The sequence below is a fragment of the Chionomys nivalis genome, chromosome 5 (assembly GCF_950005125.1).
Source record: "Chionomys nivalis chromosome 5, mChiNiv1.1, whole genome shotgun sequence".
Lineage (NCBI taxonomy): Eukaryota > Metazoa > Chordata > Mammalia > Rodentia > Cricetidae > Chionomys > Chionomys nivalis.
In genome coordinates, this window is record NC_080090.1 from 20,125,569 (window position 1) to 20,152,782 (window position 27,214).

General features: G+C 39.3%; 2 protein-coding genes across 2 annotated transcripts; both read right to left on the minus strand.

Moving 5' to 3' along the window:
• Nucleotides 1-753: 753 nt before the first annotated feature.
• On the minus strand, nucleotides 754-1,731 carry LOC130875089 (olfactory receptor 6Y1). Its single transcript, XM_057770765.1, has one exon. The coding sequence runs from the start codon at nucleotides 1,729-1,731 to the stop codon at nucleotides 754-756; it is 978 nt and encodes a 325-aa protein (XP_057626748.1).
• A 10,304-nt stretch (nucleotides 1,732-12,035) lies between these two features.
• Nucleotides 12,036-12,989, minus strand: LOC130875033 (olfactory receptor 6P1). The gene has a single exon (XM_057770655.1). The coding sequence runs from the start codon at nucleotides 12,987-12,989 to the stop codon at nucleotides 12,036-12,038; it is 954 nt and encodes a 317-aa protein (XP_057626638.1).
• Between the last annotated feature and the right edge of the window lie 14,225 nt (nucleotides 12,990-27,214).

Sequence of the window (27,214 nt, forward strand, 5' to 3'; positions counted from 1 at the left end):
GGCCTGGAGTTCAGATCCCCAGCACTTCTGTAAAAAGCCAGCTGTAGGGACAAGTGGCAGGTGTCTCTAATCCCAGCTCTGCAGGGGGCGGGTGATAGGAGGATCAGGTAGATAGTGATAGTGGAAGATATTTGATGCTGAATTCCAGTCTCCATGGATGAATGTCCTTGTGCATACATCACCACACACAAGCACACATGATCATACCACAGCAATAAGCACACATGGTCATACCACCACACAGAGCACACATGATCATAACACCACACACAAACACACATGATCATATCACCCCCACACAAATTTATTTGAAAGGACTTTTTTGATAACTTATTGTATACAAAGTAAATATGTTCTGCCTTGTTATGTTGAATTTTATCTATAATTTTAAGGAAGTCTTACAGTAGTACTATGTAGTCGATGAATAAATATAAATCAGACTGCAGAAAATGGGTGGTGGTCATCTACTTATTTATACCAGAAAGAATTCTCTATGTTTTAATTTTTTTAATTTTATTTTTAATGTGTATGGCTGATTTGTTTTATGTGTATTTTACTTTATGTGTATGTCTGTGGATCACAAACAAGCCAGTGGAGGCCAGAAGAGGACATTGCACTCCCTGGAACTGAAGTAGCAGGTGGTTGTGAGCTTCCATATGGGTTTTGGGAAGTCAACTCAGGTCCTCTGAAAGAGCATCTAGTGCTCTTAACTGCTGAGCCATCTTCCCAGTGTAATTGTGTATGTTTTCTTTTTTAGCTACTAAAACCCGCATCTTCCCCAGGTCCACTTCTAATGCAAAGTATAGTCTTTTTTAGGGCCATCTTCACATCACGGTTCCTCAAACAGTAGATGATGGGATTGAGAAGGGGAACAAGGACGGTGTAGAGCACAGACACTACTTTGTTTGAATTGTAGGCATACATGAGCTTCGGACGGGCGTATGTAAAAAGGGTTGTGGAGTAAAAGAGAGTTACAACTGTCAGGTGAGAGGCACAGGTGGAGAAAGCCTTTTGACGCCCCTGAGCTGATGGGATCTTGAGGATGGCGATGAGGATGGTGACATAAGATGTCACTACCACACAAAGAGGTACAGCAATGACCATGAGGGCCAAGAAGAAGTCTACCAGTTCAGCCTGAGAGGAATCCTCACAGGAGACATTGAGGAGTGGAGAGATATCACAGAAGTAGTGATTGATACGTGGCGTGCCGCAGTAGCGCAACTGAGCTATGAACACCATCTTAATCATGGCAGTCATGAGCCCACAGAACCAGCAACCTCCAGCCAAGATTCCACAAAGCTGGTTGGTCATAATGACAGGGTAGCGTAATGGATTGCAAATGGCTACATAGCGATCAAAGGCCATGACAGCGAGGAGTATGTACTCTGTGCAGACGAAGGTTACAAAGAAGTAAAGCTGTGTCATGCAGCCATTGAAGGAGATGCTCTTGTCCTTGCTGAGGAAGTTGACCAGCATCTTGGGACTGATGACAGTGACATACCACATCTCCAAGAAAGAGAGGTGACTTAGAAAGAAGTACATTGGCTTGTGCAGTTGGCCATCACTGCGGATGGCCAGGATGATGAGAAGGTTCTCTACCAGGGTCAGCAGGTAGGTTACCAGGAAGACAGAGAAGAGCAGTAACTGGAAGGCAGGTCGGGTTAGAAATCCAAGAAGAATGAAATGTGTTGTCGCAGTAAGATTGTCTGCGTCTGGAACCTTGATGATCATGGCTTGCTGTGGGCATAGGCAAAGTCAGTTCCTTCTGTGTCCCAAGTAACACTCTGAAATCAATTATACAGATGCCCCGCCTCTAGCAATTCATCATAGTGAGAGGTTTCCTGCTTTCATGTGTTTATTTCCTCTCGAATCATGAACTAAAACTAAAACTGTTGAATAGCAATTCACTTTGAGGGAGTTTGTATTTTAAGCTTTAAAAAATTAGTCCAAAAGGCATACTTGCCCAAGACCACACAGCAATGAAATCAGACCTCCCATGTCCAAGCTCTGTGCTTTTTCAATACATCACCATTGGGCATAGGGAAGTCTCTGGAGACCACTCATTCACTATGGGCAAAGTTTCCCCATCTATAGCATAAAAAAAGAAGGCAGAAGACTCAATTACTTATTCTCTAGGTGTAAATGTATGATGCCAGACAAATTTTGTGACCCCACTTCTCCTTAAAATAAAGACAATTATATTTGTTTAATCCAAAAAATATTACAAAGCTTTAACAGAGCAACAATTGAGCAATTCCCAGGTTAATAGCAATAGAGGCGATAGGAACATTCACTATCTTCTCAAAGGCTAAAGGTGAATGAATAATTTGAAGGCCACTTCCTTCAACTGAATCCCCTGTATAGCCATCTTGATGAGCAATTTGACAAAAATATCTTTAAATTTCACCCTTGTCTTTGTTTAGCTAAATATTAGTTAAATTATTTCTCAGGTAAGAATCATAGGAAGAGATTCACATTTTGTAAACATCAAATGGGATTTAGAGTTTACGTTCCCATAGGTGTTTGATGTTATCTTTCCCAGTTACTGTTCTTAGCCTCCATTCGACACACATTGTCATCTTTTTAATTCCATTCCCAAGGATACACCCCGTCCTACCAATAACAAAACTCTGGAAAAAAGATGGTGAAAATGTCAGTTATCATTAATGGAAAAGGAGGAGGAAATTGGACATTTTATGATTGTTAAAATAAAGAACTCATCAGCCATTTGGCAGTAGTATTATAGAAAAGCATTCCTGTGAGCGTCACTTCTTGTCTGGTAATTAAACAAAGCACAGGCTCTCTCTAGGATGGGCTGAGACTTGCTCCAGAACCGCTAGGATTGGAAACAGTTCCTTGTTTCCATCCCTTTTAGGACCTATTGGTGTTTTTATTGTTTTTTCCCCCCATAGCTATTCCTGTTCCTCCTTTCTTGACAGCTTTGTTTTTGAGGTCTAAGTATATAGACTCACGAAAGATTATTTGCTAAGGAAATGGGCAGGGAGGGGCGGGGTGCGGGAAGATAGGAGAGAGAGACACACAGAGAAAGGGAGGGAGAAAGCAAGAAAACTGTTTATTCTATCTACTCTTCTGTCTTCATTTACATTTCAGATTTAGAATGATAGAAACAGAAGCTTATGTCAAAATGATACATGCTTAGGGAGGAAAACACAGATTGTGATAAAAAAAGGAAAAAACTCACAGAGCACAGCAAATTTAACTGTTGTTTTCTGCTGGATTATAATTTTTTAAAATTATTTTTATATTTGTTTATGCGTGCGTGTGTGTGTGTGTGTGTGTGTGTGCATGCTGAAGTCAGGAAGACTTTCATGAGTTGGTTCCATCTTTTACCACACGGATTCTGGAAATGGAACTCAGGTCCTCTGATTTGATGGCACACATTCTCACTCACAGAGCTGTCTCATTGGCCTAGAATAAGGTTTCTTATGCAATACCTCCCCCCCCCCCCACAAACACGGAACTGGTCGTAGATGAGCACAGCCTAATAGTCACTACTAGAACTGTGAGGAGTATAAACAAAGGGAGCTTTAAGAATCCTCCTGAGATTTTTCCTTCACCTTCTTTCCTTCTAATTTCCAAATCTGAGAGTCAAACCAATTCAATATCATTTAGGTTAGTTTATTTCACTTTCTTTTTTCTTTTATTTCCTTTATTTATTTTTCGGAGACAGGGTTTCTCTGTGTAACTCTGGCTGTCCTAGAACTTACTTTGTAGACCAGCCTCAAACTCACAGAGATCTGCTTAGCTCAACCTGCTGGGATCAAAGGGATGTGCCACTACCACCTAGCTAGCTTAATTGCTACTCAGCTTTTTTCTGCCACATTTCCATCCCTTCTCTTCTAACAAGGGGTTATGTTGCTGTTTTCTTGGTCTGTGCTGTATGTTTCGTGTTCCAGACCTATGAGCTTGTTTCAGCTCCTGCAAGCATTTTTAAATTTCAGAAAACAACAGGCAGTGAACTATACCCTGGTATCTTACACCCTGCTGGCATCTACTCTGGTCTCTAAAGAGTCTTAGTGGACACTGCAGCTTTGAGAACGGCTCCAGGAATGCCTCCACCTGTCTCAGTAACTTCGCAATGAACACAGTTGTTCTTTGGATACCTAACTTAAAAGTTTTAAGAAAATAGAAGAGAGTGGAAACAAAAGTGTTTCCATTGATTTGAAGAGTTAATTAGTAAACACAAAGGGAATATTTTTATTGGAACTGTGTTTTAGCCATTCGTTCCTCCTCAACATCCAACAGATATCCAACAAATGTCCAAACAAATGTTCAAAACCAGGGGAAAAATTAAACAAAAGACCGCATCAGACTGTACATTCAGAGCATCTGTCTAGGCTCATTTCATCCTCTGATCATGTGACTTACTCTGAGATTTTTGATAGTTGAGGAAAACAAATAATTAGAGGTACAATATGGTCACATTGGGGACTCGAACCTACCATAGTAAATATAGATATAAACTGTGGATATTAAACTATAATATTTAATAATGTATATCTAGTTGTTGTATTTTGCTAAGCAAGAAAATGAATATATAAACCGAGAGAGTGTCTTAACAAACACACACACATGTGGCTATCCTAAGGAGCCTAAGCTCCTAGCTCTAGGCCTGGGTTGTTTGAGTCACATGCTAGTCGTTTCTAAAACAGGTTAGACGGCTCTTTCAGCAGGTGAGAGAGAGGCTTTAATATTCGACAACTGCCCTTCTCCTGCAGCCCAGTCCTGCAGAGGCTGTGTCCAGTGCATGGCAGCATCACTACCGCTGGGGCCGCCTCACTCTGCATATCTGGGGCCGCCTCACTCTGCATATCTCAAAGCACTCTGGGGTCCTTCCCAGCAGCTCCACAAGAAGGAACTCAGAAGGAAGAAATACTATGCTGACCACTTCATCTAGGGAATATTAAATATTTACCTCACAGTCACACTAGTTGCTTGCTTGTTACAGTGATGGAACTGAAATTAAATAATCAAATTCCATTTTTATTGTAATTGCTTTTCATATAATATATACATATGAATATATATATAATTTAATTAAATTAAGTATGTAAGATGATCAGTATTAAAGATTATTAGGGACTGCATATAATCATTAATAAGTAGCTATTCTGCCAACATACAGCTATTTAACTTTAGAAAAATGCTGTAACATTGAAAATTATGTCATGTTATATATATATATATATATACAACACATATATGATACTGTATGAGTGGAACACAATCAACATATATGAAGAGAGAGAGAGACACTCAGGATAGCCTCAAACTGCCTACCTCAGCCTTCTACCTTAGCCTTCTGAGTGCTGTTATATTTGGCATTCATGACCATCTCACTGTCTTTCTATTTTTTGATACTGAACCCAAAGTTGTACTTTCGGTTTTAGTATATCTCCATATGAGATAAAAATTTAAGAAGTAAAATCATTAAAGTGCTGAGAGTCAAATGCTAGGGACTATTCTAAAATAATAGTACTTTAAAATCAATGATATTTTGGTTTAAAATACTTTTTTTAATCAAATGAGATGATTTTCTATGTTAACAGTATTTTTCCTAAAGTTAAACAGCTATATGTTGGCAGAATAGCTATTTATTAGTGATTATATGCCAGTCCCTAGTAATCTTTAATACTGATTATCTTATATACTTAAATTAATTAAATTAATTGTACACCACAATGAGACCTTGATAGACAAGTCACCTTAACTTTTATCTTTATTTCAACAGAATTAAAAATTTTCATATGAATATTTTAAGCACAATTTTTTTCTTAAAAAATGTGTTAAAAAACGTTTACAGTTGCGATTCTACTGCATAATGACAAATGTGTGTGTGTATGCACACTCACACAGGCACACACACACACACACACACACAGGGTTTGGGAACTGCAGGGAACCTGCTAGCTCAGAAGATTTAAATTCCTTCTTAATTGATGAATCTGAATGCAAGATCAATGTTTTCACCCATCCTAGCATGGATAGAAGATTTGGCACCTAAAATGATCGCAGCACTTAAAAAAAAATGTCAGTCTCTGTTTGAGGTTATAGCCTTTCTCTTTAAAACCCAGAGATTCTAACTTTCTGAGCCTATGTTCAAAGTCCTGGAGTTGAACTGTCGTTTCTTCATCAAAGCAGGAGGTTTTACATGCGAAATCAGTATCAGGTCTATCTAACACTTAAATGCCCCATTACCCTGGTATGAACACCCCTCAATCTCCATATAGAGTCAGGATTAGTTTGTGATCATTGATTGACTCCCAGGACATTCGTGGGGCCAAGACCAGAATGTTTTGAAAAGCACTTGTGGGGTTTAAGGTTTGATTTTATTCTGAAAACAGGGAAAGGACTAACACCTGCTCTGGAGCCTTCCACCAGTAAAGGGCAGAGGTTCTGTCTCTGATTTCCCAGTAGGATGGCAAAAGGTCCTCCCACACAGGTAATTAAGGAGGAAGCCGAGGTCATGATGCGCTTGGAAAGAGATTGGTTTTTGTTGTTTGTGAGGAGATGAAAGGGTAGAGAATGAATTTATTTGGGCAAAGTTCTGGAGAAAACAATTATATTAAAAATTGCTGCGTGAACTCTGTGGGGGCGGGATTCATGAAACTGTGGATCAGAGACGCTCCAAAGTGGAGAGAACCAGTGAGAGTCACGACCCAATCATCTCCTACGCTCAGTCTAGTTTCTCCAGTTCCTGTGGGGAAGTAAGAACGATGTGTAAGACAGTATGAGGCAGATGTGTCCATCTTAGATTTAAATGCCCAGTCATTTTCAACAGGAAAAGAAATCCTGTTCCTCTAAATCAGTTTTAGGGGATGCAATTCCAGTCCAGCTCCCTTTTCATTGGATTCTTAGCAGCTCCTATGATTCAGGGTTATAATAGAGTGGTTCCTAAGTGTGTCTCAGGGCAGAGCAATTAGCTGTCATAGACTGATCTCCTCTGCATAGCTTGTCTTCTACTGAGTTAGGCTTCAAAACTATAGGGGGAAAATATACATATCCAACACCTGTGCTTTTCTCTGTCCTTTGTAACTTTTCAACACCACAGCCTGTATTTGAAATAATTATTTTTTTTCCTCTAGGGGAAAGTGGTCAGATTCTATTGATCTCATTTTGAGCTACATTAATCTGTAGCATATCCCAGGATTTCTAGTCAAATATAAATGCAATCACATAATGAATTTTTGAATAATCAATACAGTGGAAAAGACAGGCTTCCCTTCAATACGAAAAATATCAACAAGTAATTATCTTCCAAGAAGCTGTGAACGACAAGAAAGAAGTTCTGTGGTTTCTTGTTTGATAGCAGATGCCCTTATTCAATATAAAGCATGCATATACGCTCACATCTCTGGTTCTCCTCATACATGTATTCATTCTGGTGATGTCACATGTTTCTGCCTCCTTTCTTTCTCTCTCCCCCTCTGAAGGAGGGAGGTTTGCACACCTACAGACTTGGGTATTTTTTTTGCAAGTCAGTGAGTGGTTTTACAAGATACAACAAATGGATCTTTAGTAGAGCAGGCCACAGGGTAGTTTGCAAAGCCTTGCGCCAGCTTCACCTAGAGTGGTTTCTTACAGGAGACCCTTGACATAACAGAATACTCAATACCACCTAACGGCTCTTAGTTCCTCATGTTTTTCATAAGACTTGACACAGTGACTAAAGAAATCTCAGTTTAACTGCTCTATGTATGTGCAAAGTTTCCTTCTTATCATGTTACCTTAATGCTTATCAAGGGCTCAGCAAAGACAAACTGTCCTTTAAAATATATGAAATAGAAATTCTGATCAATTCTTAGTTTATGAAGAGAATTCTCCAATTATTCTCTGTTTCTCTTCAAGAAAACAACTAAAATCTGATTAAATTCTTTTTTTTTTTAAATTTATTGTTTCTTTAACTCACCATTTTTCTACAGATGTTACTCTTTTTCTGTCCTTGTTAGGGATCTCCAGATTGTGCCTAGAAAAGAAACAAAATCATGTAGTCAGAAAGAAAGACACCGTTCCTCAACCTAGATAATTGCTGGCCAAGGATGGTTTCTTGTGAGCTAGAAGAAGGCACTGAATGAAGCTATTTGTGCACCTTTCTGTCTCCAAGCTACTAGAGGAACAGAAACGAACTCCCTTCCACCCACAGGGGACCTCTCAAGAGACAAAGCCTTAAAAAAAATGTATTTGGCCCTTTCAGAACTCAAGGACACCCTGAGGGGATAGTAAGGAAAAAGCTAAGTGAGACCTTAGGCCACAAGAGGGACCTTAGAGTGGAAGTACATGGCCTCGTCTTTCCAATCAGACTCTGGGGGGAAAAGAAAGTGGGAATAAAAATGTGTGTGTGTGTGTGTGTACATGTGTGCGGTTCTCTTTTTGAAAACAATTTTATAAATAATAAAGTCTTCCAAGGACAAAGGACTATAATGGAAGCCATTTAGAAAAGTGTGACATGTGGGGTCTAGACTGCCACCTGAGGTGATGTTGGTGTCTGAAGATCATGCCTCCACAGGAGACATACCGATCTGAGTGGCTTGTGCTGTCACCTGGGTCCATGGCGACATCTGAGCCCATGATGCTGCCAAGGGCCATGTCTGGGCCTGTGGTTGCGCTACAGCTGGGGTCTGTGCTGATGTCTGTGGCCTGTTTTACCACGGGGGCCCATGTGAATCATGTGTATTGAAATCCCTAAGTGCCCTACTGAGAGGTTCCTGCCCTTTGCTGGCCCTGAGAGATCCGGCTCTGCCCTTCACTGACTGCTGCAGTTGTAGTGTTGGCCCTACACCTCATCAGAGAGCTGGCTTCACTCCTCACTGGCCCTGATGACCCGGCCCTGAGAGAGCTGGCTCAACATTCAGGAGAGCTGGTTTCACACCTCACCACAGCCATGGGACAGCTGACCATGATGGTGTGGGTGCAGGAGAGCTGGCCCTGATCCTCACTTGACAGGGGAGGTCCAAGTAGAAGCCTGGCTTGACCAACTGAGCTACACCCAGGCTGACATCCAGTGCTGAGTTGGCACAACCCAATATCTACACCATCTATGACCTGCTGGGGCACATGGAAGGACTGGCCCTGTGAACTAGAGATGCAGGATCTTTATGACTCATGGCAACAGCAGAATATCCAAGAGGATTGCTGGTGATGGTCCAGCATGAATGGTGTGCCTTGAACCAGACCAACAACTCATTACAATGAACTTTTGCAAGTAAAGCTGTTTGGACAAAAAGGTCCATAGCTCCCAGTGCCCCTAAGACAAAAGAAGAGGTGATGGAGAGGCGGAAAAACTTAGAAGTGAAGTGTTGTTTTTTATTAGCACATTTATTCTTTAAAATTTTCTTTGAAGAAGGAATCACTTCAAGGGTGAATGATAGATATGGATGGACTGGGAAATGAGTGGGATTGGGTGCATGATGTGAAATTTCCAAAGAACCAGTAAAAGATAATATGTTTCAAAAATTTCAATGCAAGTTGTCCAGTGGCACATGTTTTTAATCCCAGCTCTTTGGAGGCAGAGGCAGGTAGAGCTCTAAGTTCAAGGACAACTTGGTCTACAGAGTAAGTTCCAGGACACTCAAAGCTCTGTCTTGAAAAAGAACTCTCTGTTTACATTGTACCCCATTTTTAAATTGGATTATTTGGTATTTTGGTGTCTAGCTTCTTGAGTTCTTTGTATATTTTGGAGATTAGCCCTCTGTCAGATGTTGGGCTGGTGAAGATCTCTTCCCATTCTGTAGGGATGCTGTTTTGTTCTATTGTAGGTGTCTTTTGCCTTACAGAAACTTCAGTTTTATGAGGTCCTATTTATTAAGTGTTTATCTCAGTGTCTGCACTATTGGTGTCCTGTTCAGGAAGTCGTCTCCTGTGTTTATGCACTCAAGGCTATTCCCCACTTTCTCTTCTATCAGGTTCAGCATTTCTGGATTTATGTTGAGGTCTTTGATCCACTTGAATTTGACTTTTGTGCAGGATGATAGATATGGATCCATTTGCATTCTTTCACATGCCAATATCAAAATAGCTACATTTGACCATGAAGGTTCTAGACAGTTCTGGAATTTCTCAAGTCTGGAAATGGCATAGTGGAAATACTTCTGACAGGACAATTTTTGTTAGGAGGCTCCTCCCTCAAGGTGTTTTCTGCTCTGCAGTCTTCCTTTACATCAATGCTGAGCATGCAGCACCCTGATTCTTAAATGAGCTTCTGATTATTTGTGGTGGAAGCTAGGAAGAGTAAACCTTCTAAAATCAGTTCGCCAATACCTTGGACTAATAAGAGTCTGAAGGGCAGGGACTTCACAGTTTATTTCTTTTTTTAATAGACTGTTCAGTGGAGACCTGAAATTCTTGAAATGAAGTGTATTTTGTTTGAGTTCATTAATGTATAACTTAAATGTAGAGAAAGGTAAGACACAACTGAGTAGCAGCAAGGTGGAGCAGAGACTTGTGGAAAAGCTGCAGCTTCTATTTCAGACTATTAAAAGTCAGCTACTATGCAGAACTGAAGATGGATTTCAACAACACATGGTCATTCTGTTCCTTTGGTAAAATTTATGACAATTTCTTGTGAAAGAAGATCTAGAACGGGGTACTTATAGAAAAAGAATGGTCATTTTTTTCATTACTTTCTGCCATGAAAGAAAATAAAGTAAATTAAGAGTCAAACTAAAAAAAAAAAAATAAGCCACTAATATGTAAAACATACATTTGAGTTGAGTGAGCAACTTTACAGAATTGTAGAGTGTAACAAGTCTGGTTGTGAGAAAATATTCTGGATGCGTGTTCCATCAGATTTGGCAAGAAAAGGCCGAATAACTTTCAAATGAATGAAATAATGTTTAGAAACCTATCACTTTAGTTGTATTTGTGTTAAATAACTCTTTCTGAAAAATGTATATTATCTATTTTCTCTTCAAGTCATACTTTTTGAAGTTGATGAACATGTCTGCTCTTTCTGTAAGAAATAAACATCACACAATCCATGTTTTGTTGTTAATGTAAGTTCTTTTATAGTTGGTCATGATGAGAAGTGTCATTGCTCTAAAGAAGACTTCCTGGAGGGTGTGTTATTTCTCTATGCTCTTCCTTTTTACTTCTCTCTTATCTCAGGGTGCTTCCCTCAGCCTACATTCAGAGCAAAACAGAGCAACATCAAATGTAAAGCAAAGTGAAATCAAATAATCTCAGCAGTGGCCACTGGAGCTGCAAGCACAGTGTCCTATGGAAGTCACACCCACATCTGTCTCCTCTTGTGAATTGCAGACTTAGACAGTGACCAGGAAAACAGGACATGAGGTATTCACAACTTAGTTAAAGACAAGTTTGAGCCATGTGTGTGCATTCTGGATATTGAACTTGGGTCCTCTCCCGAGCCATATTTCGTTCATTATTTCTTCTATAAATTGAAAAGGAATTAACAGCAAGCCATTTGCACAGTGCATTTCAGTTAAATGTACAATTGGTAAAATAACAGAGGAAGGGAGAGGAGTAGAGAAAAATGTATAGCTCAATAAAATCATTAAAAAATAAAAAATTAGTTAAAAATTTTCATATAATGTATTTTAATTATGATTTTCCCCTCCTCAACCTCTTTCAGATCCTTACTACTTCCCTACCCATCCAACTTCATGCTTTTTTTCTCTGTCTTTCTCCAAAAAATCTCCCAAACAAAATCAAAATTAAAATAAACAAAACCAGTAAGAAAAAAATAAAAAAACAAAACAAACAAAAAACTCAAAATGGAAAAGCATGATATTAGGGAATCTTTCTTTGAAATCGTCTATCTAAGTAACTTTTAAATATTTAATCCAAACTTAGTTTGGAAATGGTTGCGCAAAATTAATAACTTATTAATTTTCATATGTATTAGGAGAATCCAAGACAATATTTAAAGTGTTTACTACAGTTTTTTAAAGTTTATTTAAAGTGTTGACATTGATCTTCCCTATAAGGCCATTCTGTGATGACTAGTCAAATCCTCAATAAGACTTCTTTTCCCCTCTGTTGGGATCTGTCACGCGTCAATCTGGAACTTCCCTAGGATGGTGGCATCTTTCCAGCATGGTCTTCCTGAAGGCATCTTTCACCTCTTTGTTTCTTAAACAGTAGATGGCTGGGTTGAGGAATGGTACAATGACAGTGTAGAGCACAGAGATGATCTTGTTATAGCTGAAGGTGTACATGGCTCGAGGCCGTGCGTAGGTGAAGAGAGTGGAGGAATAGTAAATGACAACCACTGCCAGATGGGAGGTACAGGTGGAGAAGGCTTTGTGGCGTCCCTGAGCAGTAGGGATCCTCAGAATGGCTACAATGATGGCAGCATATGAGGAGGCCACAGCCACCAGAGGTAGCAGAATCATCACCAGTGCTAGCAGGAAGTCTACTAGCTCTGCTTCTTCTTTGTCTGAGCAGGTGAGGTTGAGCAGTGGGGAAATATCACAGAAAAAGTGGTTGATGACATTGGGCCCACAGTAGAATAGTCGAGAAATGAAAAGTAGCTTCATCATGGAGCTGAAGAAACCACTTCCCCAAGAAGCAGCTGCAAGGCGAGTGGCCAGGCTGGGAGGCATGAGGCTGGGATAACGAAGGGGTTCACAGATGGCCAGGTAGCGATCATAGGCCATTACTGCCAACAGGACACATTCAGTGCAGGCTAAGGCAATAAAGAAATAGAGCTGGGTCATGCAACCTATGTACGAGACTCTGCCATCCTGGGTAAGAAAGGCTCTCAAGAGTCTGGGAATAGTAACATTGATATACCATAGTTCCAGGAAGGAGAGGTGACCAAGGAAGAAGTACATGGGGCGATGAAGGCTCGGGGTGAGCCAGATTGTAGAAACAATGAGTATATTCTCCAGCAATGTCAACAGATAAATTGCAAAGAAGAAGACAAAGAGGAGTAGTTGGAAGGGTGGCGAGGTAGGAAAGCCCACCAAGACGAACTCCTCCACACGGCTTCCACTTAAATTTCTCATAGCGTCCATCCACTTGGATGCCTGCAAAAGCAACAGGAGTAAAAAGACTAAAACATAGGTGTGTCAAAGCCAGAACATCCTCAAAAAGGTTATAAACCCACTGACGTTCAATGATTCCCCATACCACCACTTCTTGTTATGTATTTCTTGCTTTACTTTACTCCTGAGTGTCAAGGAAAAAGTTCTCAGACTTGAAGATGCTAGTTGGTAACTAATGACCTCACCTACATCAGGTATTCAGCGAAGGCTTGCTGAGAGACTTCAGAAGGAGCTTTGGTATTTTGAGTATTGGTTTTCAACAATACTTAAAATCTATGAGATGCTCTTCTCTGTCTTTCTTCAGGAACAATTGCAAGATCTCAAGCTTCAGAGCACTTCCCACAATGATTCACAATGTTTGATGAATGACTAATAAAAGGACACCAAGGTGAATCCTTGGGGCTTGTCACTCAAGAGAAGGTGACTAGGAGGTCGAGAGAACTCAGTGATTGCTGGAGCTGCATTTCAAGACAGCACAGCAGGAAGTAGTGATTTGAAATGTATTCACTGCAAATGGAAAAATAACACAGTGCTCAGACGAGGCATCTTTGGAAAGCTTCAGTTGAAAAAAAAGTCTTTCTTTCCTGTGCCAGAATCATCGTCTGTCATTTCTAGAACTAATGTGACTGGATGTCCATGCCAAACAGAGTGGCGATACCTGTTTTCCCAGCTACCCAAGAGGGTGAGGCAGGAAGCTTGAAGTCAAGAGTTCATGAAACTATGTTAGAAAACAAAGATTTTGTGTTAAAAAAGTTTCGACTCTGCATGTTATATCCACATGGGCACATGAACACACACACACACACACATATACATACACACACATGAATCCACGAGCGTGCACACACTGCCTGGAATACAGCTATAGCTAAGCTTATTAGGAAACTGAAACACAAATGCTTTGCCTGTTCTAATCCCTGTTCCCTGTGACTGTTACAAAGGTTTTGAAAGTGTGATTGAAGTAAATAATTTAAATTAATAATTACCAGATATAGAGACTGTTCTGAATTAGCTAGGTGCCCTTACATCCAATCACAAGAGACTTTTAAAGAAGACAAGCAGGAAATCTGAGGCTGACCTACAGATGAGAAGAGACCATGAAGACAGAACTCAGGGGTTTGAAGATGTGACTGCTCTTAAAGACCAAGGAACAGCAGCAGCTATCAGAAGCTGGAAGACCTGACAAAGGAATTATCGTCCCAGAGCTTCTGAAAGAACCAGAACTCTTCTAGTACCTTGGTGTTTAGAAAAATAGTGGAGATTTCAGACTTCTAACATGAAGGACTCTGAGAAATAAATATCATCCTGAGCCACCAAATCTATGTAATAGAATGGTAGCCTATAAGGTAAGAGTTCATTTTGCTCAAGTTAACCATGCTACTGTGCTTCCCTGGTCTCCTATCAACACTTCCAGAGACCTGACTTCTCCAAGAGACAAATTTGGATTATGTTAGCATCATATACTCGACACGATCATTTCCATGATCAGTGGGATTTATGCGTGTCACATTTCTTCCTCAAATAAATTTGAAAATGTGATACATCAGGTTGCTAACCATTTTAACCAGACAGTTACATAGTTAAAGGACCCTAATCCTAGCTCACAGGGAATACTAATCTAAATGAAACCACTAAGTCATCTCTTCATCTATTTGAGGCATGTAAATATTGATGCTATTGTATCCATTAATACTTGTTTTAAATTATGTAAATTAATACAAATAGTAATATCAATACCCAGTATTTGCAATCCATGAATATATTTATATGTGTGTGTGTCTGTGTGCAATTCTTTTATTGATTTCTCTGTATCTATCTATGTGCTCTTTTGTTTGTTTCTGAACTTTTAGAATTACGAGTGCTTCATAAAAGATTTTTTCTACATATTGCATAATTAGTATACATTTAGCCCAAACAGTATAAATATCTTTCAAAGTTTGGAAAATTTTATTAGTTACAATATTAAAATTTTATTGAAAAGCTATCTTCTTTTAATGTGGATTGAATATTTTTATTCTTATATGCAACCATGACTACATATTATCCCAAATCAGAAAGATTCCAGCAACAATTCTATTCTTGCATCTCACTGTGGAACTCTAAACACTGAGAAAAATTAAATCCCCCAAAGTGACACCGATGGCTCTGAGAATGAAATTTGCTTTGCTATGGCAACAGCACCAAATTGTTTCAACTTTTTGTTAGTTATATGCAGAAATTACACAGTAATCTATCATCAAAACTATTTGTATTGATCTATTAGCTGACAACTCGATTAGCTCACAGGAGAATTTGCTATCTCCTTATCTGTCCTTCATTGTTTCAATTCTGATTGACCCTGACACCAATTTACACTCTGGGGCCCTTTCAGACCATAATACTCAAGCTATGTCTCTCCTAATCAAGAAAAAGAAATCGATTTTGAACAGGAAAGTTGGAAAGAAAAAAAGCTCTTCCTGAAGCAGACTGATTTTAGGAAGTACTGCTGAGAAAGTTGGATGATGAGGTTCATACTATTTCCTACCTCGATCTTGGGAGTAAAATGTACCCCCAAATATCCATTAAGCTCAATTTGGAAATCAGTGAAATAATGATCTAGATACTTTCCCAAGAGTTAGGACAGGCTGGCATACCCTTCAGAGCGAGGTGGGTAAGTTCAGATGCTGAAGAAGTTGGAGTGAGGAGAGGTTTACCAAGAAACAAGCTTTTATTGCCCCATCCCCATGTAACATCGTACATTGTTCCCTGTGAACAGTTAGACACTGTACGCAACAGTGGCTAAGATGCAATAAGCTCCTATCAAACATCAGTAGAATGGATCTCAGTCTTGTTTGTATGTGTGGATCTATCGTCATCTTACATAGCTTCATTCAGATACATGTTTTATAAAATTAAACATCCTGAAGCAAATTCAAATGTAATTTTTGTTACATTTGGTGGCAGCACTGTATGAAACTGAGTCAAAATTTCAATTTGTCCAGGGAGAGGAAAGAGAGAGGAAGAGAAACATTGGAATTAAAAGGAGCATGGGAAGGGACACAGCAAACCCATTCTCTCCTTCACTTCAGATGGGTTGACGTCACTTTCCCCCTGAAGCCCCACCATGACTGAAATTATCTGCTGACTTCAAGAAAAGCCAGCTTCGAGGGCTCAAAGGTGGCTATCACCCCAACTCCCCACCCCTTTTTGGAGTCACTTCTCCTCATCCTCTCCTGAGACTGACAACAAAATCCTGCTGTTCTCCAGCGTGGTCAAGGACATTTCCTCCAGCCAAGGCAAGTCTGACCCATGATATGAGTTGGGTCATGTTTTTCTCCCTTTTCTGCAATCTGCTCTGTGATGAGACTGCCTGACATAGACTCCCCAGTACAGGATTCAGTTTGCTTCATTTGCTTCAGGCTGTTTGGGCCCCATGAGTGCTGACCTCATGTTTAGCTGTGCTTTTTTTTTTTTTTTTTTTTTATCTGTTTGCTCTTGCTTCTGGGAACCCCTTATTTCTTCCTGCTTGTACTCCAGAACTTTCATGATATCAGGGCTTCGCCATGCTGTCAGAACTTGACAGGACAGAGGGGCCTGACATTTTAACTGACATGTTGACAGTATCTTAAAATGCACTCTTCTTACTTGGTGACTTAAATTCTAAGTAGAAATTAATAGTGGTGGTGTGTGTGTGTGTGTGTATGTGTGTCTTGAGAAATCCTCCGAATACATTCCCTTGTTGAAGGTAATTTGTCCACAGAGTGAAACAATTTATTATTTTATAATAACTTTGTGATTCCATGGGCACATGGACCTGAAAATATAAAAGTGTCTCTTGATCCAATTTGGCTATTTACGTCAGCAAATCTGCCTGAATTCCTAATCATCTCCAAACTCCTGTATGCTACATATGGGAAACTTTCACAGGCCATGTCTGGGCCTCTGAAGATGATGTTGCATAGGAAGTAATAGAGTCTTCATCTGAAGACACACTATCAGAGCCCTACAACAGGAACAGTTTCCAGAGAACTCTAAAGACCACCTGGTTCTCAGTTTCCTTCAGTTCTTCTTTGGATAAACACAAAAGGAACATTAACTCTCTAGCAAATGACACAGTAGGTCCATATGTGGGGATGACTGAGGTCACTGGCATGTAAGGAATGCATACCAGTGGAACAGGCTCTGAATATTTGTTGAGTGCTGACAATGCTCACAACAGCACAATGAGCCAAAGTACCTTTATCTCTATTTACAGCTAATATAGAAAGATGAATATTTTCTTTTAAAGAGCATGCATCTGAGATATGGTGGGCCTGGTTTAAACACAAATAATCCTGCTGTAGGAGCAAACTTCACTTCTGTCTTGTAGATCATCCAGGGAAATGAGACAAAAAGTTAAGTTTTGACAGCGTATGAAAGGCAGAGTTTTTCACTATATATTTCAAAATCACATTCAATTTTGTTTGTTCATATATAGACATAGTAGCTTTGGCTTTAGACCCAGGAATACTTTCCCTTAAGCATAACAAGATCATTTCCTACCTCTTACCACTTCTTAGCTTTTTAAGTTTTTCCTTAATTTTCTGCCCTGTCCAAAACCTTTGCAGACCTCCAGAGTTTTATTACATTCCTACTTAAACATATCTCTATGAAATGAATGGGGAGCCATGATAAGGTATCATATGACTACACTTAGAACAGCCAGTCTTGAGCCAGAAATGCTGGCAAAGATGTGGAAGCAATAAATCTTATTGTAGTTGTTAGAATAAGAAATAGTATAGCCACTGTGGTGGACAATGTGGAGATCTTTATTGTGATAAAACTAGATTCATCATGTATTCAGCTAGCTGACTTACATGGGGATATTCAAAAGAAAATAAAGTCCACATCAGGAAGACATGCTTGCATACTTTTTGTTTCTTGCTGAAATATACATAATATTTGTGGTGTTTAATCAGTTCCTTTATTCTTCAAGACAGGACTATAGGGAACAGGGACATGGATCACTGAGTTAAGTGTATGTGAAGCAAGTAGAAGGATGTGAGTTCAAATCTCTAGGATCCATGTAGAGTTGAGAGAGCACCATGCTTTTGAAGAAGGACTTAAGTTTAAATCTCTAGGATCCATGTAAGGTCGGGAGAGCACCATGCTTCTGAAATCTCAGTGGTGTGTCTTCAGAGAGATAAGTGTAGACAGGGACCACCCCGGAAGCTCATAGGTGAGCTAGTTTGGTGTTTGCAGCAGTGAGCAACAAATACTGTCTCAAACAAGGCAGAAAGTGAGGACCAACATCAGAGAGGAGGTTTCCTTTGGCATACTTACATTCATAGTCATACACACAAGCACAAGCGTACACACACACACACACACACACACACATGCATATAAGTAGTAATTGACTGAGGAAATATGACTATATATAATATATGTAATCATTTATATACACACACACACACAATGGCATATTGTTAAATTATATAAAAGAGGGAAACTACCAGTTCAGCAAAATGGAAGAAATTAGCTAGGACTAAAAGTCAGACCCTGTATGTGCTCCTTCATATGTGGAGCTAAAAATGTTCATCCCAGAGTAGAAGAGAATGAAATAGTGTTCGCTGGAGATGAGAAAGTATAGGGGAAAAGTGGAAGGAGAGAGTTTGGATGAGGACTTAATGTGGTTTAATAGAAGCACTAGGATCTCATGTTCTACAGAACAATTGGCTGACTGTCATTTGCAACAACCTATTATTTATTTAATGAAAAACTATAGAAAGTAGGTCAAAGTCTCCAGACCCGAAGACATGGTAAGGAAAGGCTAATTATCCCTCTTTTGTGATTATTAACACATTTAAACATGGGTTAAAGTATCACCCCATAGTCCATAGTATGTCACCATTGCATTCAATTGTAAAGAAAAGAGATGAAAACATTTCTATGCCTAAGAATATACTTACACTAGCAAACATTTTAAAAACATTTATTGCTTACCATTTTCATAATCATAAAAACATAGGTCTAAGAAATCACAGCAGGGCATTCACTATGAGATGCTGAATAATTAAGATTTGCCAGAATTTAAGCAGCCTGGACACCCAGGGAAAGTCAAGAGCTTTGCAACCTTATGAATGATCTGATTGCTGTAAGGAATGAAGAGGGACCTGCATAATGACACGTTTCTTTGAGATGCTCACCTGGTCCTTTAGCTTCCTGTTCCACAGTCACTTTCTTCTTATCTTTGGGTATCCGTTAGGTCTGTTTTCCTGTTGCTTCTTGGCGGGCATGGCCTATTCCACATCCCCTTCAGTAGACCTGACAATTCATGATGGAATTAGAGTAGTTTGTGGCAGGACAGGGCAGAAGCTGGAGCAGTTCGGGCCCCAAAGCCAACAGGGGCTACAGTAGCCAGCTCTTATCAGCAGAACTGTCCCTCATCAGGGACATGGCCCCGTAAGACATATTGTCATGGTGACCCATGTTTCTCCAAAACTGTCCAAGTCTCACGCCTCAGGGAGAATTGTTTTCCCAGGGAACAGCTGATAATGTAAGACCTAAAGGAAGACAGAAGTGCAGTGAAATAGAGCACAACCTTCAAATGTATTGCTTTTCAAATTCTGATCTCAAAGGGCTTGGAGAGGCAAATAGATATGAAAACTCAAGACTAGAATTCTGTTGAGGAAATGAATAAGGAAGTCAGAGCTGCGGATGAATGACATCTCAGAAACTCTGGGTTTTGAGGAGATGATTGTCTTTGCACTTTACCATTTTTGTGCCTATTGGTTGGAGATGCATGTTTTTTTTCCCTTTCATAGTTATAAGCTTCACACAGGAGATGTCCTTTCCTGATTATATTTCTATTTCCCCCAGACCTGTTTCTAGAGGAAACGGTGCTAGTATGACACATAGTGTGGACCTCAGAATAATCGCAGTGAGAGTGGCATAGGGGTAATTGCAGACTGCTGATGCCAGTATCCCAGCCAAGGCAGTTTAAGAATGTGATGAATTCTTTCTCACAACTCTGGATTTCCTGACTGGCTTCATAGGCAGGTGGCTTCTTGGTTTTTTTTTTGTTGTTGTTGTTGTTTGTTTTTGTTTTTGGTCTGTTGAGGCTGTCCCAGATGAAGCAGGTTACCTCTTTCTATGCTAAAAGTAAAAATCATTTATCAAGCTATAGTAAGGGATGAGTCAGTTGCAATAAACACATGTTCTTGATCTTCCCTGCAGTAATCTTTCTGTGACTGTAAAACGGTAGAGATGCTAACACTGTCAAATACAGTATAGGTCTCATTGATGATAAGAAAGCTGTAAAATTCTTATCATTAAGCGAAGTGAAGCAGTGTTATTCGGGAGTTTATTATGATGCTGGTGTAAGTGATCTTAAGGCATTGCTAGTTTCATAAAATGCTGAAACATAAATTGTATGCATTGCATACTTCTTAATGGCAATAAATGACTTACTGGATTATTTACTCCAGCATAACTCTAGAGTATATTTCTTTTATATATTTTTAAGGCTAATAATGATAATAAACAACCATGCCAGTGGAGTTTGTGTGGTTTTTATATTGTATTTTTGTCAATTTTATTTTCAATGCTGGAGATTGAACTCAGGGCCTGAGACATGTTAAGCTTGTATTATACCACCAAGCTACACCCCAGTCATTATTATTTTTGATTTTTTTTACACTTGTGAATAAAGAAAGTTTTATATAAATAATATGCATATTGAATCTGCAGCAGCCCCAGATAGCTTGTATTTACGGTGTCTTTGATTGACCTATACCATCTAGGCCTGCATAGACACTTACAGTTGCCTAATGGAATGTTTATCAGAATATGAAGGCCTTGTTAAATCATACACAACTACATACTTTTCAACAGATTAGATGGGACTATACAGAACCAAAGCTTTAGAGTTTTATCTGAGCCTATAGCCCAATGGTTTTCAACCTTCCCAATGCTGTAGCCCTTTAATACAGTTCTTTGTCTTGTGATAACCCTACAGCCATAAAATTATTTTTTGTTGCTACTTCATAAATGCAATATTGCTGCTGCTATGAACTGTAATGTAAATACCTGTAATTTCTGATTGCTTTAGAAGACCCCTGTCAAAGGGTCATTTGACCCTCAAATTGAGATTTGACCCACAGATTGAGAAATGTCAAAAGATGATGATAACTCCAGGAAGGCACAGGTAAAGCACAAGAGAGAATCAGTACTGACATATGAGTGCGAGGAAGAGATTGATACACACCATCATTGTTTAGAAATGTTGACTTGGGTCTTAGATTTCATAATGTAATTCTGATCCTTTAATAAATGTAAAGGATCGTGTTTGATATGATTAACAAAGGAACATAGTCAATGACAGAGTAGAGGGAGATGAGGAGGACAAAGGAAAGAGGGATAATGGACCAGTGAAGGATGAATAAGAAAATTTTGAAAATGCTACTTTGGCTGACAAAAAGGATTATTAAAAGATCAGAATTTATCCAAGAGGGGAATCACAAGACTCAGGAAGGGACAAGCGTCCAGTGCTCTGGAGGTTAAGGGACGACATGTTTCAAGAGGTGGGAGTGTGTGCAAACGGGAGAAAGTGCCCTCAGTAATGGAGCAGCAGAACTACTTTAAGCTTCTTCCTGGAGGTGCAAAAAACACACAGATCCATTTTACTCGACATTCGTGATGCCGCTCTGTGATTCCTACTGTGGGATTCAGTTCAGGATTTCCACAGATTACCTATGTATACTCTCCTAGATTCCACATATAATAAATGGTGTTAGTGGTCTGCCGTAGACCTCGCCTCACCTTCCTGTGTGATTAAAATCATCTAAGATTATAATTCTGACACAATGTAAGCATTATGCAGTCTTAAGTCTAGATTTTTTAAAATTTGGATTTTAAGGTATTTATTGCTATGTATGTTATTTGGCTGCTCATTCCTGAGAATTTCTTTTTAAATTTAAATTACCTTTATTTTATTATTTTGCATTTACTTTTATTTTATTTGAGGTGCATGGGTATTTTGCCCGTGTGCATGTTTGTGTATACTACATGTGTTCTTGGTACCAGAGGAGGCAAGAGAAAAGGAAACCTTTGCCACACAGCATATCTACAGTCTGAAATAACAAGACAGTAGGCATTAGCTTAAGCAAGACAGATTTTTATTTTCTTTCACATGACTGCAGTGGTCAGCTGCTCACCATTAGCCATGCTGCCTGGACTTCGGGAAGGTGGTCCACCTCATATAAAGTAAAGAGGGTATTAGCGTCACGGTTTGGAGGCTATAACAACAGCATTGAAGGGTCCATCAAATTTGCCCCAAGGTGGCTAGCACTATGGAAGGAACATATGTGAAGCGAGGGATGAAAGAGAGAGATATTGTGAAATGCTACTATTTTGACATGGCATGGATATTGCACACATGAACTCTTAGGAGCTTGGTTTACCAGCACAAGATCAGAAGGCCTGCTCAAGGCCAAGTCATTCAAAATTCTAACACAGATGGGGCAGGGCCTTCCAGGGCCTCACCTCTAACTAAGAAGTTGTCAGTTGATGGCTAAGACAGGAACTAAGAGAGGAAGAGTCACATTCCTTTGGGAGTGTCACCACTGATAGCTTGTTCAAGTCCCAGTGGATAGACCCACACCCATGCCTATGTGGACAGCACTAATTGGACATAATGGGTTATTAATTTTAAAATGAAGGAAGGCATGATGTTTGGAGGGGAGACATGTTAGGAGGTCCCAGAAGGCCTGGGAGGGAGTTAGTAGGAGGTGATAGGATCAACATACATTGTATACATGTATGGAATTTTTAATAACCAAAAATATCATTCAAAGCTTACATAAAAGTTATTATAAAGGCAACTATGAAAACTTAAAACACAAATATAGATAGATGTTTTAACTTTTATTTGCTGATTTTAAGGAGTGACTATATTAAAAATGTAAATCCAAAATAAAAAGAGAGAATTAAATGCCCTGATGTCTCCCCATCCTTGCTCTTGAATTAGTTCTGTTTTCTCTTCTTCAATGTACTCTGAGCCTTGGATCGGGGAGGTTGTTAGATGACCCATTTAAACTCGAACAAATAGCACCATATAGTTTCTGTAGTTTGTTTGTTTCTTCCTTTTATTGAAAACACATTTTCTCACATAATATATTTGGATTAAATAGTTTCCTCTTCCTCTACTTCTCCCAACTCTTCCCTATCTTCCTTCTTATCCAGACCCACTCTATTTCTGTCTCTCAGTAGAAAACAAATAGGCTTCTAAGGGATAATAATAAAGTTAAAATATAACAAGTTAAAACAAAAATGACACATAAGGATTGGACAAAACAAGTAAACAGAAATAAAAGAGCCCTAGAGAGGGCACAAGAAACAGAGACCCACATGTTCACATTCAGGAGTCCCATAAAAATACTAAGTGGAAGCCATAAGATACAAGCCAATGACCAGGGGCAGATCCATGCCAGCAACTGCACATGCTTCCTCAACCTCCGTGAGTTCGTATAAGTTTTGATCATGTTGATTTTTTGTTTGCTTGATGTCCTCCATCCCCCTGGATTTTCCAGTCTTTCTGCCTCCTCTTCAGCAGGGTTCTCTGGATCCTGATAGGAGGGATTTGACAGAGACATCCCTTTTAGAGCTGTGTGTTTCAAGGAGTCTCACTCTCTGAATATTATCTGGCTGTGGGTCTCTGTATTTGTTCTCCTCTGCTGCAGGAGGAAGCTTCTCTGTTGATAGTTGAACAATGCACAGATCTGTGAGTATAGCAGAATCTCATTAGGAGTCATTTTATTGCAAATTTTTTATTCATTTATTTTTAGAACAGTACTACTGGTTTTACCCTAGATTTCTGGGCTATATAGTCTCAGATTCATTACTTAAGCAGTGCTAGGTATGGGTTCTATCTGTTGGAATGGTGCTTCAGCCAAATCAGATACTGGTTAGCTACTCCCACAAACTTTATGCTGCTACCACACTAGCATATCTTGGAGGTGCTACACCACTGTAGATCAAACAATTCGTGACTGGGTTAGTGCTTATGTTTTTCCTTTGATAGCATGTAGAAAACTTTCCTGTATCATAGATGATAGCACATAGGGGTGAAGGCTCTGTGTATGCAGGCAACTGCTTGACATCTCTATGTTCAATGACTTGTGTAGGTATTGTCTTCAGCAAAGGAGGCTTGCTGGCAGTTTGTAAAGAGCAATCTTAAAAACAACATGGGTTGTTTGGAGATTCCCACAGGATCCCTTTTGATCTGGTTACTTTAAGGGATTCACTTATTTTTTCTTTAGGAATTTCTATTATGCCCATAAAGGCTAGTTTAAGGTCTTTGTCTTGTGCTTCAGTTGTGTTGAAATACTCAAATACTCAGGGCTTTTTTTTTTTTGTGGTAGAGCTGCTAGACTCTAGTGGAGACATCTTGTCTTGGATGTGTTCTAGTGCTGCAATCAAGGAATCTGTGTTTTGGAAGATTATTCTAGGTGCTGATATCTACTCTTGACTTTCTGGGTGGGTGTTTTGTTCCTTGTTTCTGGAGCCCTTTTCTGGTTCTTAGGAGAGTGTGGTGACTGTGTGTTACCTGGTAGAAAATTCTTCTGGAATCCTGACAGGTATAACCACTGGGGGTTCCAAATAAAATGTGTTTCTAGGTATCAGGAGCCAACACTAGGGATGGGGATGGGCTGAGGGGAGCTGAGGGGGTCCACAGAAGTAAAGAAAACAAAGCATTCCACCAGTATATGCTTAGTCCCCTGGAAATGAGGGCAGGAAGTGGGGAGAGGCCGAAAGAAATGGTCTGCTATAGAGTGGGGGATGAGGCTAGGGGACTGGGTTTGGAGGATGGAGGGATATTTGCAGTTAGCTTACCTGCTTTACTGGCTGGAATAACCCAAGGAATACCAGTTGGAGTCAATGGATGGGATAAAGCAATGTGTGAGGCAAGGGAAGTTTGGGGGAGAAGATCTGTATGATTCACTGAAGAAGGGGGCAGGGGAGTGGAAGGGAGGCTATAGTAGATGGTCTGCTACAGTGCTGGAGATAATACTGGGGAATTGTGTTGTATGCTAAGGGACAGTTGAAGATTTGCTGTTATGCTACCTGATGCCCTGGCTGGAGTTCTAATTTCAGAAATTTGGTCAATTGTGAATTGCTACATTAACTACTATTCACTGTAAAAAGACACTTCTTTGATTAAGGTAGCGAGCATCTCTATCGATGGGTATAAACGTAATACTTAGAAAGCAGTTTGACAACGTGGGCATTTAGACAAACAACAGCATATACCTTCACCTTCCAAGTCCTAGGACTTCCTCCTTAAAAACACATTTTAGCAAGATTTAAAGTACTAAAAATGAAATCCTTCCTTTGCAACGAGTCTCTAAATCCAATTCAATCCAATTAGAAAGTGCTTGATTGCCCCATAGCTATCACACTGCATAATGCACCAGTGGGCACAGCTTGCCTCTTAGTTCAGTATTATAGCATATATATATATATATTTTACTTATTTGCTAAATTTTCCCAGGTTCTAGTAAACACTGACCCTGGTTCAGATTATCTTTTTCAATTTCCACACACAAGAGTAAATATACACATTTTGGTCTTTTGCATACTATTTTACTTAAAATAGAATCCTGAAGCTTCAATTCTATATTTAAATGTAATATCATCTATCCACATCATGAATGAGCAAATACTATTTATTTTAAGACATCTGCCTTCCTTGGATTGAGAAAACATAGTTTCAGGAGTGGAGATAAATTAAAAGAACATTACTTATACTTAAATGTTTTCAGAAGATTGATGGTAACACAGACTGTGGCTGCAGATATGTTCTAAACACCAGTTCATGCAAAGGAAGAGTCATCATGGCAAGTAGCAACCTCAATGACCATATATGTGTGACAGTTTTTATTCATTATTTCATTTGTCTTCTTAAAACATCATATATGTGCCATGTCCTTATACATAACATATATTTTATAGGCATCACAGTCAATTAACTGAAAAGGTGAGAAAAGCTTTCAAGGAATTTTGTAGATTTTTGTGTCTGAATTGTAAGAGGTCTCACTATTCTTCCATTGCACAATTTGTACAGGGTTTCTTTTTTTATTCCTGACTAGCTTTACCTCGTATTAAAAGTTTTATACATTTCTTACCTTGTTGATATTATCAAAAATGTTTTTGGGCATTTGAACATTTATTTATCTTGGCAACAGAGAATAAAAATATATTTAAATATCAAACACTTTTCAAATCACAGACCATTCAGGTATTAGCATCATATTTATCCACATTAAATGTGTTAAAAGACTTCTCCCATAATTAGAATTTATTATTTAGAAGCTGTGATGCCACAGTTGGAGGAGGCCACTTGGCTGCTTGTTTGTTTCCCGGCTACCCAGACGCCTGAAATAATCACACAGAACTGTATTATTTAAACTACTGCTTGGCTCATTAGTTCTAACTTCTTATTGGCTAACTCTTATATTTTTTTAACCCATTTCCATTAATCTGTGTATTGCCATGTGGCAGTGGCTTACGGGCAAAATTTCAGCATGTCTGATTCTGGCAATGGCTCCATGGCATCCTCTCTAACATCACATTCCTCCTCCCATGCTATAGTCCAAGCGAGTTCTTTATTCATTAACCAATAAAAGCAACATATAGACAGAAGGACCTCCCACATCAACTAACACAGTATTTATTAATCAATCCGTGATCGGTGTGGTGTGACTACTCAACAAGTGGGTTTGTGTATTTGAGAGTGTGTGTGTCCACATGCATATCTATGTTTGCACAAATGGCCAGTTGTTGGGTTTTACAACATATATCTCCTACCAGAAATAGCTTTTCTACTGGAAAGTCTAACCAAATGTCTTTCTCTGCCAGAAAAAAATTAAGACTTAATCATTAGATAATAAATACACCTGTTTGTGCAGTGATCATAATGCTGCTTAGCATGTTGCTGCATTTCTTTTCTCACTTGGGAATGATACTGCATACCCAGAAACTGTTGGGCAGAATACTCAGAACAGCAGAGCTAGGGATAGAGAGCTTCCTGAACAAACTTAGAAAATACCTGGGAAACCTTAGGTGAAAGTCCCAATCACTTGCTCCTATATCCAAGCCATTCTATGGAGGTCACAGAGCAAATGCTCCATAGATTAATGAACAACCATATATTAACAATAATAAGA

What these genes read in the sequence shown, in the direction of transcription:
- LOC130875033 (XM_057770655.1), bottom strand. Translation starts at nt 12,989, where the DNA reads ATGAGAAATTTAAGTGGAAGCCGTGTGGAGGAGTTCGTCTTGGTGGGC.
- LOC130875089 (XM_057770765.1), bottom strand. Translation starts at nt 1,731, where the DNA reads ATGATCATCAAGGTTCCAGACGCAGACAATCTTACTGCGACAACACAT.